General features: G+C 35.3%; 1 protein-coding gene across 1 annotated transcript in view; it reads right to left on the reverse strand.

The window, feature by feature from the left end:
• Positions 1-695: 695 nt before the first annotated feature.
• UBE2H (ubiquitin conjugating enzyme E2 H) overlaps positions 696-21603 on the reverse strand; it is a 51035-nt gene continuing 30127 nt past the window's right edge. The window contains 3 exon segments of the mRNA XM_033059053.2: positions 696-2757; positions 15677-15803; positions 17473-17474. Coding sequence (XP_032914944.1) covers positions 2633-2757; positions 15677-15803; positions 17473-17474 — 254 coding nt within the window. The 3' untranslated portion in view covers positions 696-2632.

Here is a 21603-nt window from a genome sequence, read left to right on the forward strand (position 1 = left end):
ATAAAAATAAAGGAGAGGGGAAAATAAAAAAAAAGGAGAGGAAAAAATAAAAAAGAGGGAAAAAAAGAGGGAAAAATTAAAAAAAAGGAGGGGGAAAAAAAAAAAAGGAGGGGAAAAAATAAAAAAAAGAGGGAAAAATTAAAAAAAAAAGGAGGAAAAAAAAAGAGAGGGAAAAATAAAAAAAAAGGAGGGGAAAAATAAAAATAAAGGAGGGGAAAAATAAAAAAAAGAGGGAAAAATAAAAAAAAGGAGAGGGAAAAATAAAAAAAAAGGAGAGGGAAAAATTAAAAAAATAGGGAAAAATAAAAAAAAAAGAGAGGGAAAAATTAAAAAAAAGAAGGGGAAAAATTAAAGAAAAGGAGAGGGAAAAATAAAATAATTAGGGAAAAATAAAAAAAAGAGGGAAAAATAAAAATAAAGGAGGGGAAAAATAAAAATAAAGGAGAGGGAAAAAAATTTAAAAAGAGGGAAAAATAAAAAAAGGAGAGGGAAAAATAAAAAAAAGGAGAGGGAAAAATAAAAAAAGGAGAGGGAATAAATAAAAAAAAAGGGAAAAATAAAAAAAAAAGGAGGGGAAAAATAAAAAAAAGGAGAGGAAAAAATAAAAAAAAAAGAGGGGGAAAAATAAAAAATAAAAATTAAAAAAGGAGAGGGAAAAAACCTTTGCTTCGTGCCCAGAATTAACAGAAAGGAAATTCGTGGAAGGTTTTTTTATTAAGGAAAATCATGCCAAAGCCAAGTGGGATTTGATGAAATTTTTTTGGTTTTTTTGTTGGTTTTTTTTTGTTGTTTTCTCCCCCCTCCCCCCAAAAGCAAAAGAAATCAAAGAAGTGATTGTGCTTTATGAACAGAGATGGGTTGGGACCTGGAAAAGGAATTTTTTCTGGGAGAATGACAAATCTGACATTCAGAACTCTGCTCAGGGTGGGTTGATTTTTTTTTTCTTTTTTTTGTTTTTTTCCCTGCATCACAAATGATTTCATCCAAACCCCTCTGAAAAAAAAAAAAAATCCCCAAAAGAAAACAGCAGGTAACATTCAGCTTGAAAAATCCATCTCAGTTTGAATCTCTGATGCACAATTATCCCAATTCAAGTATCCCAAGGATTTACTCAGCAGATTTTTAGGAACAACAGCAAAAAAAAAAAAAATAATAATAATAATTAAAAAAAAAAAAAATCTCTCAGCTTGCTGCAAGACACCAGGAGAAATCCAACATTCCAATTCCCAAACATCCTGGAGGAAAAAAAAAAAAAACAAACCAAAATAAAAAACCAAACCAACCAACAAAAAAAAAAACAGAGTGACTTCATTTGCTTCCTTAGTTGGTGCTTTTTAGGTTTTTTTTTTTTTATTCAGCTCAAATTTTGTGTGGGTTTTTTTTGTTTTCTTAACTCTTAAGGAATTTTATCCTGTTGTACACACACAAGCAGATGGTGCAGAAGAGGGAGGAAAGAAAGATTTCAAAAAAAAAAAAAAGAAAAAAAATCAAAATCGGCGCCGATGGATTCGTGGACTTTGGCCAAAGGGACAATTCCAATTCCAAGGCCAATCCATCTGGTCAGAGCAATTCCCAGTGCCAGATTTCCAGCAAAAAAAGGGTGGAGGAAAGAAAGAAATACAGAAAATAATAATAATAATAATTATAACAACAAAGCCAAGTGGAAGGCAGTGAAGGTTCCAGGTGGGACAGAAATTTCACGTCCACGAGCTCCGGCTCAATCCCAGGTCCAGGAGGGTTCCAGGTTCTTCCTGATCCACCCCAGGCCAGGGGAATAAACATCCAGAGCTTCTCCAGAATCCCCCAGGGCATCCAGCAGTGCCCACAGTTCGGGAGGGCAGGGAGGAGTCCACAGCCACACCTGAAATCCTGAAATCCCGAAATTCCGAAATTCCGAAATCCTGAAATTCCCAAATTCCGAGGCGTTCTCCAGCTCCACTCATTTGAGTTCTTTTCTTTACTTAAATCTCTTTTTTTTTTTTTCTTTTAGAGGAGCCCCTTCCATCCCTACACAGCTCTACCACCCCCAAGGTTTTAACCTCCAACATGCCAGGTGGAAATCTCGATCCAACAGCAAATCCATCAGCAAATCCAACAGCAAATCCAACAGCCAAGAGTAAATCCAACAGCAAATCCAACAGCCAATCCAACACCAAATCCAAATCCAAGAGCAAATCCAACAGCCAATCCAACAGCAAATCCAACAGTAAATCCCTCTTTGTTTTTCCTGTTCTGTTTGGATTTTTGTTGGTTTTTTTTTTCTTTTTTTTTTTTGTTATTCCCTCCCTCCCAGGGCAGCTGTTTGGTAGCACACACCAAAAGTAGACTTGGCCAAAATGGAAAAAATCTCAAGCATGCATCCAGGTTGCATATTGCTACCAGAATGGAATGTTGGGAATACTCTAATGCACCTCAGGGAAAAAAAACCGGGAAATGACCGAGAGAGAGAAAAAAAAAAAAATCAAGATTCTAAAGGGTGATATATATATAGGTACATATATATATCAATGCTAGAATTCATAAAAACCTTGTTTAGTAATAAAAAAAATTGCTTTGTTTAAATATGAATATTATAGTCTGCTTCTCATGGTTAGGAAATTAGAGTGTCTCTGAAAAGCAGTGGCCTCCTCTACTACAACTCCATGTCCTGAGCCTCGTCCTCAGAGAAGTCGGACATGGAGCTCTCGGACGAGCTGTCCCCGGTGCCTTCTTCCTGCTCCTTTAGTGCTTCTTCTGTTGCATATTTCTGGATGTATTCTGGACAGGAAAGAAAAAAATTAAGTGTTTAGGGAGAGTTGAGCAAAATATGTGGGAGGTGTGAGAAGTTGGATCAATGATTTATGGTAAAATTTGTAATATAGTGAAATATCGTGAATAAAATAATAAAAATTACTGTAAGTTATGTTGGATATTTCTGGATGTATTCTGGATGGGAGAGAGGAAAATTCAATGTTTAGGGAGAGCTGAGCAAGAGGTGTGGGAGGTGTGAAAAGTTGGATCAATAATTTATTGCAAAAGTCGTAATATAGCGGAATATCGTGAACAAAAAGAATAAAAATTACTGTAAGTTATGTTGCATATTTCTGGATGTATTCTGGATGGGAGAGAAAAGAATGAAATGTTCAGGGATAGTTGAGCAACAGCTGTGGGAGCTTTGGGAAATTGCATTAATGATTTATTGTAAAATATGTGGAATATCGCGAAAAAAAATAATAAAATTCCTATAAGTTATCACAAAGATTAATACTGATCAATAATATAAATTATAAACTATAAATGATCCTATGGGCCAGACAAAGTTGTTGTTTTAGTGCTTCTGTTGGATATTTCTGGATGTATTCTGGATGGGAGAGAGGAAAATTAAATGTTTAGGGAGAGCTGAGCAACAGGTGGGGGAGGTGTGAGAAATTGCATCAATGGTTATAATATAGTAGAATACAGTGAATAAAAAGAATAAAAATTACTGTAAGTTATGTTGCATATTTCTGGATGTATTCTGGACAGGAAAGAAAAAAATTAAATGTTTAGGGAGAGCTGAGCAAAATATGTGGGAGGTGTGAGAAGTTGGATCAATAATTTATTGTAAAAGTCGTAATATAGTGAATATCGTGAATAAAAATAATAAAAAATATAAATTATCACAAAGATTAATACTGATAAATGATATGAATTATAAATTATAAATGATCCTATTATTGGTCAGAGAAGCTGTTGTTTTAGTGTTTCTGTTGGATATTTCTGGATGTATTCTGGACAGGAAAGAAAAAAATTAAATGTTTAGGGAGAGCTGAGCAATAGGGGTGGGATGTGTGAGAAGTTGGATCAATGATTTATGGTAAAATTGAATATCATGATGAATAAAAAGAATAAAATTACTATAAATTATTTTGCATATTTCTGGATGTATTCTGGATGGGAGAGAAAAGAATGAAATGTTTAGGGAGAGCTGAGCAACAGCTGTGGGAGCTGTGAGAAATTGTATTAATGATTTATTGTAAAATTTGTAATATAGTGAATATCGTGAATAAAAAAACCAAAAATTACTATAAGTTTTCACAAAGATTAATACTGATCAATCATATAAGTTATAAATGATCCTATGGGCCAGATAAAGCTGTTGTTTTAGTGCTTCTTCTTTTGGATATTTCTGGATGTATTCTGGATGGGAGAGAGGAAAATTCAATGTTTAGGGAGAGCTGAGCAATAGGGGTGGGAGGTGTGAGAAGTTGGATCGATGATTTATGGTAAAATTTGTAATATAGCGGAATATCGCGAATAAAAATAACAAAAATATAAATTATCACAAAGATTAATACAGATAAATTATACAAATATATAAATTATAAATGGTCCTATGGGCCAGATAAGCTGTTGTTTTAGTGCTTCTGTTGCATATTTCTGGATGTATTCTGGATGGGAGAGGAAAGAATGAAATGTTTAGGGAGAGCTGAGCAAGAGGTGTGGGAGCTGTGAGAAATTGCATCAATGGTTATAATATAGTAGAATACAGTGAATAAAAAGAATAAAAATTACTGTAAGTTATGTTGCATATTTCTGGATGTATTCTGGACAGGAAAGAAAAAAATTCAATGTTTAGGGAGAGCTGAGCAATAGGTGTGGGAGCTGTGAGAAATTGTATTAATGATTTATTGTAAAATATGTAATATAGTGGAATATCACGAATAAAAAAAAATAAAATTTACTATAAGTTATCACAAAGATTAATAATGATAAATTATACAAATATATAAATTATAAACGATCCTATGGGCCAGATAAGTTGTTGTTTTAGTGCTTCTGTTGGATATTTCTGGATGTATTCTGGATGGGAGAGAGGAAAATTCAATGTTTAGGGAGAGCTGAGCAACAGCTGTGGGAGGTTTGGGAAATTGCATTAATGATTTATTGTAAAATATGTGGAATATTGCGAATAAAAATAATTAAAATTCACTATAAGTTATCACAAAGATTAATACTGATCAATCATATAAATTATAAACTATAAATGATCCTATGGGCCAGATAAGCTGTGGTTTTAGTGCTTCTGTTGCATATTTCTGGATGTATTCTGGATGGGAGAGAGGAAAATTAGGTGTGGGAGGTGTGAGAAATCTGATCGATAATTTACGATAAAAGTCGTAATACAGCAGAATTTAATCAATAAAAAGAATAAAAATTACTATAAGTTTGTTGCATATTTCTGGATGTATTCTGGATGGAAGAGAGGAAAATTCAATGTTTAGGGAGAGCTGAGCAATAGGGGTGGGAGGTGTGAGAAATCTGATCAATGATTTATTGTAAAAGTTGTAACATAGCAGAATATCGCGAATAAAAAAAATAAAATTTACTATAAGTTATCACAAAGATTAATACTGATAAATTATATGAATTATAAATTATAAAAGATCCTATTATTGGTCAGAGAAGCTGTTGCTTTAGTGTTTCTGTTGCATATTTCTGGATGTATTCTGGATGGGAGAGAGGAAAATTAAATATTTAGGGAGAGCTGAGCAATAGGGGTGGGAGGTGTGAAAAGTTGGATCAATGATTTATCGTAAAATTGAATATCATGATGAATAAAAAGAATAAAAATTACTGTAAGTTATGTTGGATATTTCTGGATGTATTCTGGATGGGAGAGAGGAAAATTCAATGTTTAGGGTGAGCTGAGCAATAGGGGTGGGAGGTGTGAGAAGTTGGATCAATGATTTATGGTAAAATTTGTAATATAGTGGAATTTCATTAATAAAAAGAATAAAAAATATTATAAATTACCACAAATATTAATACTGATAAATGATACGAATTATAAATGATAAATGATCCTATTATTGGCCAGATAAGTTGTTGTTTTAGTGCTTCTGTTGGATATTTCTGGATGTATTCTGGAAGTTGTAATTCCTTGCACATCCCAGCAAAGGGAACCTGAGAGCTGGATTTGGGATTTGGGATTTCAAAATTCCTTTTGTGGGAACCTCAGAAATTCCCTCTGGGATTATCCCAAACCCACCTGAGCTTCCTCACTGGGGAAATTCCCACAAGTTTCAAACTCTGGGATTTATGGAATGATTTCCAAACTCTGGGATTTACTGAACCTGTTCCAAACTCTGGGATTTAAGGAACAAGTTCTCAACTCTGGGATTTACTGAGTTCCAGATTCTGGGATTTACTGAACAAGAACCAACTCTGGGATTTATGGAACAAGTCCTAAACTCTGGGATTTACTGAGCAAATTCCAAACTCTGGGATTTACTGAACAAGTCCCAAACTCTGAGATTTACTGAACCTGTTCCAAACTCTGAGATTTATGGAATAATTCCCAAACTCTGGGATTTACTCAACAAGTTCCAAACTTTGGGATTTATGGAACAAGTTCTCAACTCTGGGATTTACTGAGTTCCAAATTCTGGGATTTACTGAACAAATTGCAAACTCTGGGATTTACTGAACAAATTGCAAACTCTGGGATTTAAGGAACAAGTTCCAAACTCTGGGATTTAATGAGCAAGTTCCAAACTCTGGGATTTACTGAGTTCCAAATTCCAAACTCTGGGATTTACTGAGCAAGTTCCCAACTCTGGGATTTACTGAATTAATTCCAAACTCTGGAATTTATGAACAAGTTCCAAACTCTGGGATTTATTGAGCAAATTTCAAACTCTGAGATTTATTGAACAAGTTACAAACTCTGGGATTTACTGAGTTCCAAATTCTGGGATTTACTGAGTTCTAAATTCTGGGATTTAAAGAACAATTTCCAAACTCTTTACTGAGCAAATTCCAAACTCTGGGATTTATGATCAAGTTCCAAACTCTGGGATTTACTGAACAAATTCCAAACTCTGTGATTTATAAACAAGTTCCAAACTCTTGGATTTGCTGAGCAAGTTCCAAACTCTGGGATTTATGAACAAGTTCCAAATTCTGGGATTTAAAGAACAAATTCCAAACTCTGGGATTTACTCAACAAATTCCAAACTCTGGGATTTACTGAGCAGGTTCCAAACTCTGGGATTTACTGAGCAGGTTCCAAACTCTGGGATTTACTGAACAAGTTCAAAACTCTGGGATTTAACAAGTTCCAAACTCTGGGATTTACTGATCCAAACTCTGGGATTTAAAGAACAATTTCCAAACTCTTTACTGAGCAAATTCCAAACTCTGGGATTTACTGAGCACGTTTCAAGGTCTGGAATTTAACAAGTTCCAAACTCTGGGATTTACTGATCCAAACTCTGGGATTTACTGAACAAGTTCCCAACTCTGGATTTACTGAGTGCCAAACTCTGGGATTTAACTGAGCAAGTTCCAAATTCTGGGATTTACTGAGCAAATTCCAAATTCTGGAATTTATTAACAAGTTCCAAACTCTGGGATTTATTGAGCAAGTTCCAAATTCTGGGATTTAAAGAACAAATTCTAACTCTGGGATTTACTGAACAAGTTCCCAACTCAGGGATTTATGGAACAAGTTCAAAAATTTTGGGATTTATGAACAAGTTCCCAACTCTGGGATTTACTGAGTTCCAAATTCCAAACTTGGGATTTACTGAACAAATTCCAAACTCTGGGATTTACTGAGTTCTAAACTCTGGGATTTATGGAACAAGTTCAAAACTTTGGGATTTATGAACAAGTTCCCAACTCTGGGATTTACTGAGCAAATTCCAGACTCTGGGATTTATTGAGCAAGTTGAAACTCTGGGATTTATGGACAATTCCAAATTCTGGGATTTAAAGAACAAATTCCAAACTCTGGGATTTACTGAGTTCCAAACTCTGGGATTTAGGGAACAAGTCCCAAACTCTGGGATTTATGAACAAATTCCAAACTCTGGGATTTATTAAAAAAATTCCAAACTCTGAGATTTATGAACAAGTTCCCAACTCTGGGATTTATGAACAAATTCCAAACTCTGGGATTTATTAAAAAAATTCCAAACTCTGAGATTTATGAACAAGTTCCAAACTCTGGGATTTTCCTTCATCCCCAGAGATATCCCAGATCTCCCTTTGACTAAAATCAATTTTTCTCTATTTTTCCCAAGGATATTTTTATTTTTTTGGCCGTTTCCAGAGCACTTTCACTGCTGGCACTGGAGATTTTATCTCTATAAAATGGTGCAGGTTATAATAATGAAACTGCTGTGAGTGTGTTGATTGCTGTGAGTGTGTTGATTGCTGTGATTGTTGATTGCTGTGAGTGTTGATTGCTGTGAGTGTGTTGATTGCTGTGAGTGTGTTGATTGCTGTGATTGTTGATTGCTGTGAGTGTGCTGATTGCTGTGAGTGTGTTGATTGATTGCTGTGAGTGTGTTGATTGCTGTGAGTGTGTTGATTGCTGTGAGTGTGTTGATTGCTGTGAGTGTGTTGATTGCTGTGAGTGTGTTGATTGCTGTGAGTGTTGATTGCTGTGAGTGTGTTGATTGCTGTGATTGTTGATTGCTGTGAGTGTGTTGATTGCTGTGAGTGTGTTGATTGCTGTGAGTGTGCTGATTGCTGTGAGTGTGTTGATTGCTGTGAGTGTGTTGATTGCTGTGATTGTTGATTGCTGTGATTGTTGATTGCTGTGAGTGTGTTGATTGCTGTGATTGTTGATTGCTGTGAGTGTGCTGATTGCTGTGAGTGTGTTGATTGCTGTGAGTGTGCTGATTGCTGTGAGTGTGTTGATTGCTGTGATTGTTGATTGCTGTGATTGTTGATTGCTGTGAGTGTGTTGATTGCTGTGATTGTTGATTGCTGTGAGTGTTGATTGCTGTGAGTGTGCTGATTGCTGTGAGTGTGCTGATTGCTGTGAGTGTGCTGATTGCTGTGAGTGTGTTGATTGCTGTGATTGTTGATTGCTGTGATTGTTGATTGCTGTGATTGTTGATTGCTGTGATTGTTGATTGCTGTGATTGTTGATTGCTGTGATTGTTGATTGCTGTGAGTGTTGATTGCTGTGAGTGTTGATTGCTGTGAGTGTGTTGATTGCTGTGATTGTTGATTGCTGTGAGTGTTGATTGCTGTGAGTGTGTTGATTGCTGTGAGTGTGTTGATTGCTGTGATTGTTGATTGTTGTGAGTGTGCTGATTGCTGTGAGTGTGTTGATTGCTGTGAGTGTGTTGATTGCTGTGAGTGTGTTGATTGCTGTGAGTGTTGATTGCTGTGAGTGTGTTGATTGCTGTGATTGTTGATTGCTGTGAGTGTGCTGATTGCTGTGAGTGTGTTGATTGCTGTGAGTGTGCTGATTGCTGTGAGTGTGTTGATTGCTGTGATTGTTGATTGCTGTGATTGTTGATTGCTGTGAGTGTGCTGATTGCTGTGAGTGTTGATTGCTGTGAGTGTGTTGATTGCTGTGATTGTTGATTGCTGTGAGTGTGCTGATTGCTGTGAGTGTGCTGATTGCTGTGAGTGTGTTGATTGCTGTGAGTGTGTTGATTGCTGTGATTGTTGATTGCTGTGAGTGTGCTGATTGCTGTGAGTGTGTTGATTGCTGTGAGTGTGCTGATTGCTGTGAGTGTGTTGATTGCTGTGAGTGTGTTGATTGCTGTGAGTGTGTTGATTGCTGTGAGTGTGTTGATTGCTGTGAGTGTGTTGATTGCTGTGAGTGTTGATTGCTGTGAGTGTTGATTGCTGTGAGTGTGTTGATTGCTGTGAGTGTTGATTGCTGTGAGTGTTGATTGCTGTGAGTGTGTTGATTGCTGTGAGTGTTGATTGCTGTGAGTGTGTTGATTGCTGTGAGTGTTGATTGCTGTGAGTGTTGATTGCTGTGAGTGTGTTGATTGCTGTGAGTGTGTTGATTGCTGTGAGTGTGCTGATTGCTGTGAGTGTGTTGATTGCTGTGAGTGTGTTGATTGCTGTGATTGTTGATTGCTGTGATTGTTGATTGCTGTGAGTGTGTTGATTGCTGTGATTGTTGATTGCTGTGAGTGTGCTGATTGCTGTGAGTGTGTTGATTGCTGTGATTGTTGATTGCTGTGAGTGTGCTGATTGCTGTGAGTGTGTTGATTGCTGTGATTGTTGATTGCTGTGATTGTTGATTGCTGTGAGTGTGTTGATTGCTGTGAGTGTGTTGATTGCTGTGAGTGTGTTGATTGCTGTGAGTGTGTTGATTGCTGTGAGTGTGTTGATTGCTGTGAGTGTGTTGATTGCTGTGAGTGTTGATTGCTGTGAGTGTGTTGATTGCTGTGAGTGTTGATTGCTGTGAGTGTTGATTGCTGTGAGTGTGTTGATTGCTGTGATTGTTGATTGCTGTGATTGTTGATTGCTGTGAGTGTGTTGATTGCTGTGATTGTTGATTGCTGTGAGTGTGTTGATTGCTGTGAGTGTGTTGATTGCTGTGAGTGTTGATTGCTGTGAGTGTGTTGATTGATTGCTGTGAGTGTGTTGATTGCTGTGAGTGTTGATTGCTGTGAGTGTGTTGATTGATTGCTGTGAGTGTGTTGATTGCTGTGAGTGTGTTGATTGCTGTGAGTGTGCTGATTGCTGTGAGTGTGTTGATTGCTGTGAGTGTGTTGATTGCTGTGATTGTTGATTGCTGTGATTGTTGATTGCTGTGATTGTTGATTGCTGTGAGTGTTGATTGCTGTGAGTGTGTTGATTGCTGTGATTGTTGATTGCTGTGAGTGTTGATTGCTGTGAGTGTGTTGATTGCTGTGAGTGTGTTGATTGCTGTGATTGTTGATTGCTGTGAGTGTGCTGATTGCTGTGAGTGTTGATTGCTGTGAGTGTGTTGATTGCTGTGAGTGTGTTGATTGATTGCTGTGAGTGTGTTGATTGCTGTGAGTGTGTTGATTGCTGTGATTGTTGATTGCTGTGAGTGTGTTGATTGATTGCTGTGAGTGTTGATTGCTGTGAGTGTGTTGATTGCTGTGAGTGTGTTGATTGCTGTGATTGTTGATTGCTGTGAGTGTGCTGATTGCTGTGATTGTTGATTGCTGTGAGTGTTGATCGCTGTGAGTGTGTTGATTGCTGTGATTGTTGATTGCTGTGAGTGTGTTGATTGCTGTGATTGTTGATTGCTGTGAGTGTTGATCGCTGTGAGTGTGTTGATTGCTGTGATTGTTGATTGCTGTGAGTGTGTTGATTGCTGTGATTGTTGATTGCTGTGAGTGTTGATTGCTGTGAGTGTGCTGATTGCTGTGAGTGTGCTGATTGCTGTGAGTGTGTTGATTGCTGTGAGTGTGTTGATTGCTGTGAGTGTGCTGATTGCTGTGAGTGTGTTGATTGATTGCTGTGAGTGTGTTGATTGCTGTGAGTGTGTTGATTGCTGTGAGTGTGTTGATTGATTGCTGTGAGTGTGTTGATTGCTGTGAGTGTGTTGATTGCTGTGAGTGTGTTGATTGCTGTGAGTGTGTTGATTGCTGTGAGTGTGTTGATTGCTGTGAGTGTTGATTGCTGTGAGTGTGTTGATTGCTGTGATTGTTGAGTTGCTGTGAGTGTGTTGATTGCTGTGAGTGTGTTGATTGCTGTGAGTTGTGTTGATTGCTGTGAGTGTGTTGATTGCTGTGAGTGTGTTGATTGCTGTGATTGTTGATTGCTGTGATTGTTGATTGCTGTGATTGTTGATTGCTGTGAGTGTTGATTGCTGTGAGTGTTGATTGCTGTGAGTGTGCTGATTGCTGTGAGTGTGTTGATTGCTGTGATTGTTGATTGCTGTGAGTGTTGATTGCTGTGAGTGTGTTGATTGCTGTGAGTGTGTTGATTGCTGTGATTGTTGATTGTTGTGAGTGTGCTGATTGCTGTGAGTGTGTTGATTGCTGTGAGTGTGTTGATTGCTGTGAGTGTGTTGATTGCTGTGAGTGTTGATTGCTGTGAGTGTGTTGATTGCTGTGATTGTTGATTGCTGTGAGTGTGCTGATTGCTGTGAGTGTGTTGATTGCTGTGAGTGTGCTGATTGCTGTGAGTGTGTTGATTGCTGTGATTGTTGATTGCTGTGATTGTTGATTGCTGTGAGTGTGCTGATTGCTGTGAGTGTTGATTGCTGTGAGTGTGTTGATTGCTGTGAGTGTGCTGATTGCTGTGAGTGTGTTGATTGCTGTGAGTGTGCTGATTGCTGTGAGTGTGTTGATTGCTGTGAGTGTGTTGATTGCTGTGAGTGTGTTGATTGCTGTGAGTGTGTTGATTGCTGTGAGTGTGTTGATTGCTGTGAGTGTTGATTGCTGTGAGTGTTGATTGCTGTGAGTGTGTTGATTGCTGTGAGTGTTGATTGCTGTGAGTGTTGATTGCTGTGAGTGTGTTGATTGCTGTGAGTGTTGATTGCTGTGAGTGTGTTGATTGCTGTGAGTGTTGATTGCTGTGAGTGTTGATTGCTGTGAGTGTGTTGATTGCTGTGAGTGTGTTGATTGCTGTGAGTGTGCTGATTGCTGTGAGTGTTGATTGCTGTGATTGTTGATTGCTGTGAGTGTGTTGATTGCTGTGATTGTTGATTGCTGTGAGTGTGCTGATTGCTGTGAGTGTGTTGATTGCTGTGATTGTTGATTGCTGTGAGTGTGCTGATTGCTGTGAGTGTGTTGATTGCTGTGATTGTTGATTGCTGTGATTGTTGATTGCTGTGAGTGTGTTGATTGCTGTGAGTGTGTTGATTGCTGTGAGTGTGTTGATTGCTGTGAGTGTGTTGATTGCTGTGAGTGTGTTGATTGCTGTGAGTGTGTTGATTGCTGTGAGTGTTGATTGCTGTGAGTGTGTTGATTGCTGTGAGTGTTGATTGCTGTGAGTGTTGATTGCTGTGAGTGTGTTGATTGCTGTGAGTGTGTTGATTGCTGTGAGTGTGCTGATTGCTGTGAGTGTGTTGATTGCTGTGAGTGTGTTGATTGCTGTGATTGTTGATTGCTGTGATTGTTGATTGCTGTGAGTGTGTTGATTGCTGTGATTGTTGATTGCTGTGAGTGTGTTGATTGCTGTGAGTGTGTTGATTGCTGTGAGTGTTGATTGCTGTGAGTGTGTTGATTGATTGCTGTGAGTGTGTTGATTGCTGTGAGTGTTGATTGCTGTGAGTGTGTTGATTGATTGCTGTGAGTGTGTTGATTGCTGTGAGTGTGTTGATTGCTGTGAGTGTGCTGATTGCTGTGAGTGTGTTGATTGCTGTGAGTGTGTAGATTGCTGTGATTGTTGATTGCTGTGATTGTTGATTGCTGTGATTGTTGATTGCTGTGAGTGTTGATTGCTGTGAGTGTGTTGATTGCTGTGATTGTTGATTGCTGTGAGTGTTGATTGCTGTGAGTGTGTTGATTGCTGTGAGTGTGTTGATTGCTGTGATTGTTGATTGCTGTGAGTGTGCTGATTGCTGTGAGTGTTGATTGCTGTGAGTGTGTTGATTGCTGTGAGTGTGTTGATTGATTGCTGTGAGTGTGTTGATTGCTGTGAGTGTGTTGATTGCTGTGATTGTTGATTGCTGTGAGTGTGTTGATTGATTGCTGTGAGTGTTGATTGCTGTGAGTGTGTTGATTGCTGTGAGTGTGTTGATTGCTGTGATTGTTGATTGCTGTGAGTGTGCTGATTGCTGTGAGTGTGTTGATTGCTGTGATTGTTGATTGCTGTGAGTGTTGATCGCTGTGAGTGTGTTGATTGCTGTGATTGTTGATTGCTGTGAGTGTGCTGATTGCTGTGAGTGTTGATTGCTGTGAGTGTGTTGATTGCTGTGAGTGTGTTGATTGCTGTGAGTGTGTTGATTGCTGTGAGTGTGCTGATTGCTGTGATTGTTGATTGCTGTGAGTGTGCTGATTGCTGTGAGTGTTGATTGCTGTGAGTGTGCTGATTGCTGTGAGTGTGTTGATTGCTGTGAGTGTGCTGATTGCTGTGAGTGTGTTGATTGCTGTGAGTGTGTTGATTGCTGTGAGTGTGTTGATTGCTGTGAGTGTGTTGATTGCTGTGAGTGTGTTGATTGCTGTGAGTGTTGATTGCTGTGAGTGTTGATTGCTGTGAGTGTGTTGATTGCTGTGAGTGTTGATTGCTGTGAGTGTTGATTGCTGTGAGTGTGTTGATTGCTGTGAGTGTTGATTGCTGTGAGTGTGTTGATTGCTGTGAGTGTTGATTGCTGTGAGTGTTGATTGCTGTGAGTGTGTTGATTGCTGTGAGTGTGTTGATTGCTGTGAGTGTGCTGATTGCTGTGAGTGTGTTGATTGCTGTGATTGTTGATTGCTGTGATTGTTGATTGCTGTGATTGTGCTGATTGCTGTGAGTGTGTTGATTGCTGTGATTGTTGATTGCTGTGAGTGTGCTGATTGCTGTGAGTGTGTTGATTGCTGTGAGTGTGTTGATTGCTGTGAGTGTGTTGATTGCTGTGAGTGTGTTGATTGCTGTGATTGTTGATTGCTGTGAGTGTTGATTGCTGTGAGTGTGTTGATTGCTGTGAGTGTGTTGATTGCTGTGAGTGTGTTGATTGCTGTGAGTGTGTTGATTGCTGTGAGTGTTGATTGCTGTGAGTGTGTTGATTGATTGCTGTGATTGTTGATTGCTGTGAGTGTGTTGATTGCTGTGATTGTTGATTGCTGTGAGTGTGTTGATTGCTGTGAGTGTGCTGATTGCTGTGAGTGTGTTGATTGCTGTGAGTGTGCTGATTGCTGTGAGTGTGTTGATTGCTGTGAGTGTGCTGATTGCTGTGAGTGTGTTGATTGCTGTGATTGTTGATTGCTGTGATTGTTGATTTGCTGTGGAGTGTGTTGATTGCTGTGATTGTTGATTGCTGTGAGTGTTGATTGCTGTGAGTGTGCTGATTGCTGTGAGTGTGCTGATTGCTGTGAGTGTGTTGATTGCTGTGAGTGTGCTGATTGCTGTGAGTGTGTTGATTGCTGTGAGTGTGTTGATTGCTGTGATTGTTGATTGCTGTGATTGTTGATTGCTGTGATTGTTGATTGCTGTGAGTGTTGATTGCTGTGAGTGTTGATTGCTGTGAGTGTGTTGATTGCTGCTGTGAGTGTTGATTGCTGTGAGTGTGTTGATTGCTGTGAGTGTGTTGATTGCTGTGATTGTTGATTGTTGTGAGTGTGCTGATTGCTGTGAGTGTGTTGATTGCTGTGAGTGTGTTGATTGCTGTGAGTGTGTTGATTGCTGTGAGTGTTGATTGCTGTGAGTGTGTTGATTGCTGTGATTGTTGATTGCTGTGAGTGTGTTGATTGCTGTGAGTGTGTTGATTGCTGTGAGTGTGCTGATTGCTGTGAGTGTGTTGATTGCTGTGATTGTTGATTGCTGTGATTGTTGATTGCTGTGAGTGTGCTGATTGCTGTGAGTGTTGATTGCTGTGAGTGTGTTGATTGCTGTGAGTGTGCTGATTGCTGTGAGTGTGTTGATTGCTGTGAGTGTGCTGATTGCTGTGAGTGTGTTGATTGCTGTGAGTGTGTTGATTGCTGTGAGTGTGTTGATTGCTGTGAGTGTGTTGATTGCTGTGAGTGTGTTGATTGCTGTGAGTGTTGATTGCTGTGAGTGTTGATTGCTGTGAGTGTGTTGATTGCTGTGAGTGTTGATTGCTGTGAGTGTTGATTGCTGTGAGTGTGTTGATTGCTGTGAGTGTTGATTGCTGTGAGTGTGTTGATTGCTGTGAGTGTTGATTGCTGTGAGTGTTGATTGCTGTGAGTGTGTTGATTGCTGTGAGTGTGTTGATTGCTGTGAGTGTGTTGATTGCTGTGAGTGTGCTGATTGCTGTGAGTGTGCTGATTGCTGTGATTGTTGATTGCTGTGGTTGTTGATTGGGGCTCACCTTTGATTTTCTGTTTGTACTCCTCTGGCCGGTGCAGGTACATGGCGGCAGCGTCTCCGTTCAGGGGGTCGATGGGGTTGGGGTAAGCCAGCAGCTGGGGCAGGAAGGACTCAAGATGTGGTGAGATCTGCAAGGCAAACACGATGTTGATTCAGGGTTTCAGAGGTAAAGCAATCCCAAAAAAATCAGTCTGGAACGTCCAGGTTGAGTTTCAAGGGGGGAAATGAAGTGAGAATTTGGGAAGGGGGTGGGGTAAAGGGAATAAAATTAAAAATAAAAGCAAAAATAAAAAATAAAAATAAAATAAAAATAAAAATAAAATTAAAAGTAAAAATAAAAAGTAAAAATAAAAAGTAAAAATAAAAATAAATAAAAGTAAAAAAAAAAAAGTAAAAATAAAAAATAAAAGTAAAAATAAAAATAAAAGTAAAATTAAAAGTAAAAATAAAAATTAAAGTAAAAATAAAAATAAAAAAATAAAAAAATTAAAGTAAAATTAAAATAAAGTAAAATTAAAAATAAAAATAAAAGTAAAAATAAAAGTAAACATAAAAATAAAATTAAAATAAAAATAAAAGCAAAAATAAAAATAAAAGTAAAATAAAAATAAAAGTAAAATTTAAAATAAAAATAAAAGCAAAAATAAAAATAAAAGCAAAACTAAAAATAAAAGCAAAAAATAAAATAAAAGTAAAAATAAAAATAAAGGTAAAAAAATAAAAACTAAAGTAAAAATAAAAATAAAAGTAAAAATAAAAATAAATAAAAATAAAATAAAAATAAAAATAAAAGTAAAAATAAAAAATAAAAGTAAAAATAAAAAATAAAAGTAAAAATAAAAAGTAAAAATAAAAATAAAAGTAAAAATAAAAAGTAAAATTAAAATAAAAGTAAAAATAAAAGGTAAAAATAAAAATAAAAATAAAAATAAAAATAAAAGTAAAAATAAAAGTAAAAATAAAAAGTAAAAAAATAAAAAGTAAAATTAAAATAAAAGTAAAAATAAAAGTAAAATTAAAAATAAAAGCAAAATAAAAATAAAAGTAGAAAATAAAAAGTAAAAATAAAAAAAATAAAAGTAAAAATTAAAAAAAGTAAAAGTAAAAATAAAAGTAAAATTAAAAATAAAAGTAAAAATAAAAATAAAAAGTAAAAATAAAAAAGTAAAAAAATAAAAAAATAAAGTAAAAATAAAAATAAAAGTAAAAATAAAAATAAAAAGTAAAAATAAAAAAAGTAAAAAAATAAAAAATAAAGTAAAAATAAATAAAAGTAAAAATAAAAATAAAAGCAAAATTAAAAATAAAAGCAAAAATAAAAATAAAAGTAGAAAATAAAAAGTAAAAATAAAAAGTAAAAATAAAGGTAAAAAAAATAAAAGAAAAACATTAAAGTAAAAATAAAAATAAAAAAAAGTAAAAGTAAAAGCAAAAATAAAAAAACAAAAATTAAAATTAAAATAAAAATTAAAAGCAAAAAAAAAAATAGAAAAAATAAAAATAAAACCAAAAACAAAAGCAAAAATAAAAATAAAAGTAAAAATAAAATACAAGTAAAAATAAAAATAAAAAAGTAAAAATAAAAATAAAAATAAAATAGATTTCTTTAACCAGAAATGATCACTCTGCAGCATCAGAGGCAATCTCACCTCTTACCGGTAAAAAAAATCTCTTTATTTTTTTTTGAGATTTTGGCTCAGGAAGGAGTTTCAAATTCAGTAAAAAACCCCAAAAATGGCCTGAAATTATCTGTAACCCAACTCACCATAGAGAGCTGTCCAGGTTTTGATTGATTACATCTAGACATACAGTTCCTGACCTGGAATACACAGAAAAAAAATGGAATTAACAGTGGAAAATAGAAAAAAAAAAATTGAAATTGAAAATTGGAATTGAAAAAAAAAAAGGGAATTGAAAAAAAAAAATGGGAATTGAAAAAAAAATGGGAATTTAAAAAAAAAAAGGAATTGAAAAAAAAAATCCTCCCCAATTTATTTATTTATTTAATTATTCCTTTAATTTCTATCTTCCCAAGAGAAAATAAATTGGAATTTTTACTGCTATGGAAGCAGAGGAATAAATAAAATAATAATAAAAAAGGGGAAATATCTTGAATTTTGGAGGATTTAATGGAAAAAGATTCACTCACGCTTCATCAATGTTGGGATGGAAGATTTTATTCATGAATCCTGCAAGGAGAAAACAGAGAAATCAGCAGGAAAAATTATAAATTTATTTTTTTTTACATGAGAAATGTGGAATTTAGTAAATTCTGTGCTAGAAATAATTCAAATAATTCATTTATCATTTCCACCCTGGGCTCCATCCCCTGAAAATTCAGGAAATAAATTCAAGAAATTCAGAAAATTCAGAAATAAATTCAGGAAATTCAGAGAAATTCAGGAAATTCAGAGAAATTCAGGAAATAAATTCAGGAAATTCAGGAAATAAATCTAGAAAATAAATCCAGAAAATTTCAGGAAATAAATCCAGAAAATTCAGGAAATAAATCCAGGAAATTCAGGAAATAAATTCAGGAAATTCAGGAAATAAATCCAGAAAATTCAGGAAATGAATCCAGAAAATTCAGGAAATAAATCCAGGAAATTCAGGAAATAAATTCAGAAAATTCTGGAAATAAATCCAGAAAATTCAGGAAATTCAGGAAATAAATCCAGGAAATAAATCCAGGAAATTCAGGAAATAAATTCAGGAAATTCAGGAAATAAATTCAGGAAATAAATCCAGGAAATAAATCCAGGAAATTCAGGAAATAAATTCAGGAAATAAATCCAGGAAATAAATCCAGGAAATTCAGGAAATAAATTCAGGAAATTCAGGAAATAAATTCAGGAAATAAATCCAGAAAAATCAGGAAATAAATTCAGGAAATTCAGGAAATAAATTCAGGAAATAAATTCAGGAAATAAATCCAGGAAATTCAGGAAATAAATTCAGGAAATCCAGAAATTCAGGAAATAAATCCAGAAAATTCAGGAAATAAATTCAGGAAATTCAGGAAATAAATTCAGGAAATAAATCCAGGAAATTCAGGAAATAAATCCAGGAAATTCAGGAAATAAATTCAGGAAATTCAGGAAATAAATTCAGGAAATAAATCCAGGAAATTCAGGAAATAAATTCAGGAAATTCAGGAAATAAATTCAGGAAATAAATTCAGGAAATCCAGAAATTCAGGAAATAAATCCAGAAAATTCAGAAAATAAATTCAGGAAATAAATTCAGGAAATAAATCCAGGAAATAAATTTTCTTTTTCCTTGTTGTGCCACCTTTCTAAATTAAGAACCTGAAATAAATCTTTTTCCCCATTGTGCCACTTTTTTTTATTGAAAATTTAAAATTAATCTTCTTTTTCCAGTTGTGCCATTTTTTAATTGAGAATTTGAAATAAATCTTCCTTTGCTGTGCCACCTTTCTAAATTGAAAATTTAAAATAAATTTTCTTTTTCTTTGTTGTGCCACCATTTTTAATTTGAGAATTTGAAATAAATTTTCTTTTTCCCTGTTGTGCCACCTTTTTAAATTGAGAATTTGAAATAAATATTATTTTTCTTTGTTGTGCCACCTTTCTAAATTGAGAATTTTAAATAAATATTATTTTTCTTTGTTGTGCCCCCTTTTTTTATTTGAGAATTTGAAATAAATCCTATTTTTCCCTGTTGTGCCACTTTTTAAATTGATAATTTTAAATAAATCTTCGTTTTCTTTGTTGTGCCACTTTTTAAATTGAGAATTTGAAATTTGAAGAAATTCAGATCTGGGGACATTGACTCAACCCATGGAAAAATCTCCTTTAAGGACTCCAAAATTATGGAAATTTTCTTTCCAGAACAGCCCAAAAAATCCTAAAAAATTCAATATTTGCTATTTTAAAAATTCTAAATCTCCCCCACCATCACCCAGCAGTTTGAGCAATCCCATCAAATATTTACAAGTTGAAATCAGGTCCTGGATCCATTTTGCTGAGTCTGATCCTAAATCCTCTTTTTTTTGTTTTTTTTTGGGGTGGGGTGGAAGCAAATAATGGAAAGAGAGGGTGGAGAAGGCACTGGAATAAAATAAAATAACAAAAATAAAAATAATAAATAAATAAAAATAAAAATAAAATAAAAATAAAAAATTCCCATCCTAATACCTGGAAAATTTGGGAATGTGGAAAATTCCCATCCTAATATTTGGATAACTTTGGGATATGAAGAGTCCCACCCTAATATCTGGAAAATTTGGGAAATATGGAATATTCTCACTCTAATTCCTGGAAAATTTGGGAATGTGGAAAATTCCCATCCTAATATTTGGAGGAATGTGGAAAAATTTTCACCCTAACAGCTAAAAAATTGGGAATATGGAACATTTCCTCCCTAATATTTTGATAACTTGGGAATATGCAAAATTCCCACTCTAATAATTGGAAAATTTGGGAATGTAGAAGATTCCCATCCTAATATTTGGATAACTTTAAAATGTGCAAGATTCCCACTCTAGTAATTGGAAAATTTGGGAATGTGGAAAACTCCCATCCTAATATTTGGATAAATCTGGAATACGGAAGATTCCCATCCTAATGCCTGGAAAATTTGGGAAATATGGAAGATTCTCACCCTAAAACCTGGAAAATTTGGGAATGTGGAAAATTTCCATCCTAATATTTGGATAACTTTGGAATATGGAAGAGTCCCACCCTAATACCTGGAAAATTTGGGAATATGGAACATTTCCTCCCTAATATTTGGATAACTTGGGAATGTGCAAGATTCCCATCCTAATGCCTGGAAAATTTGGGAATATGGAAAATTCCCATCCTAATATTTGGATGGAATGTGGAAGATTTTCACCCTAACAGTTAAAAAAATTGGGAATATGGAACATTTCCTAATATTTGGATAACTTTAAAATGTGCAAGATTCCCACTCTAATAATTGGAAAATTTGGGAATGTGGAAAATTCCCATCCTAATATTTGGATAACTTTAAAATGTGCAAGATTCCCACTCTAATAATTGGAAAATTTGGGAATGTGGAAGATTTCCTCCTTAATATTTGGATAAATTTGGAATATGGAAGATTCTGACCCTAATAACTGGATGGAATGTGGAAGATTCCCACATTAACACCTAAAAAATTGGGAATATGGAACATTTCCTCCCTAATATTTGGATAACTTGGGAATGTGCAAGATTCCCACTCTAATAATTGGAAAATTTGGGAATGTGGAAAATTCCCATCCTAATATTTGGAGGAATGTGGAAGATTTTCACCCTAACACCTAAAAATTTGGGAATGTGGAAAATTTCCTCCCTAATATTTGGATAACTTGGGAATATGCAAAATTTCCATCCTAATACCTGGAAAATTTGAGAATGTGGAAAATTCCCATCCTAATATTTGGATAACTTTGGAATATGGAAGAGTCCCAGCCTAATATCTGGAAAATTTGGGAAATATGGAATATTCTCACTCTAATTCCTGGAAAATTTGGGAATGTGGAAAATTTCCTCCCTAATATTTGGATAACTTTAAAATGTGCAAGATTCCCACTCTAATAATTGGAAAATTTGGGAATGTGGAAAATTCCCATCCTAATATTTGAGTAACTTTGGAATATTGAAGATTCTGACCCTAATATTTGGATGGTTGTGGAAGATTCTCACCCTAAAACCTAAAAAATTTGGGAATATGAAACATTTCTTCCCTAATATTTGGATAATTTGGGAATGTGAAATCTTCCACCTCTAAAAATCAAATATTCCTACAGGAAATTTAATCCCTGTGTTATCCAGAGTTCAGGGTGGGTTAGAAATGAAAAAATTCTGATTTTCATCATTTCCAGATTAAAATTTTATCAGGAATGTCCATTTAATCCCTGAAATTTCTCTAAAAATATCAAATATTTCTACAGGAAATTTA

This window comes from Catharus ustulatus, chromosome 4 (assembly GCF_009819885.2).
Source record: "Catharus ustulatus isolate bCatUst1 chromosome 4, bCatUst1.pri.v2, whole genome shotgun sequence".
Classification (NCBI taxonomy): Eukaryota; Metazoa; Chordata; class Aves; order Passeriformes; family Turdidae; genus Catharus; species Catharus ustulatus.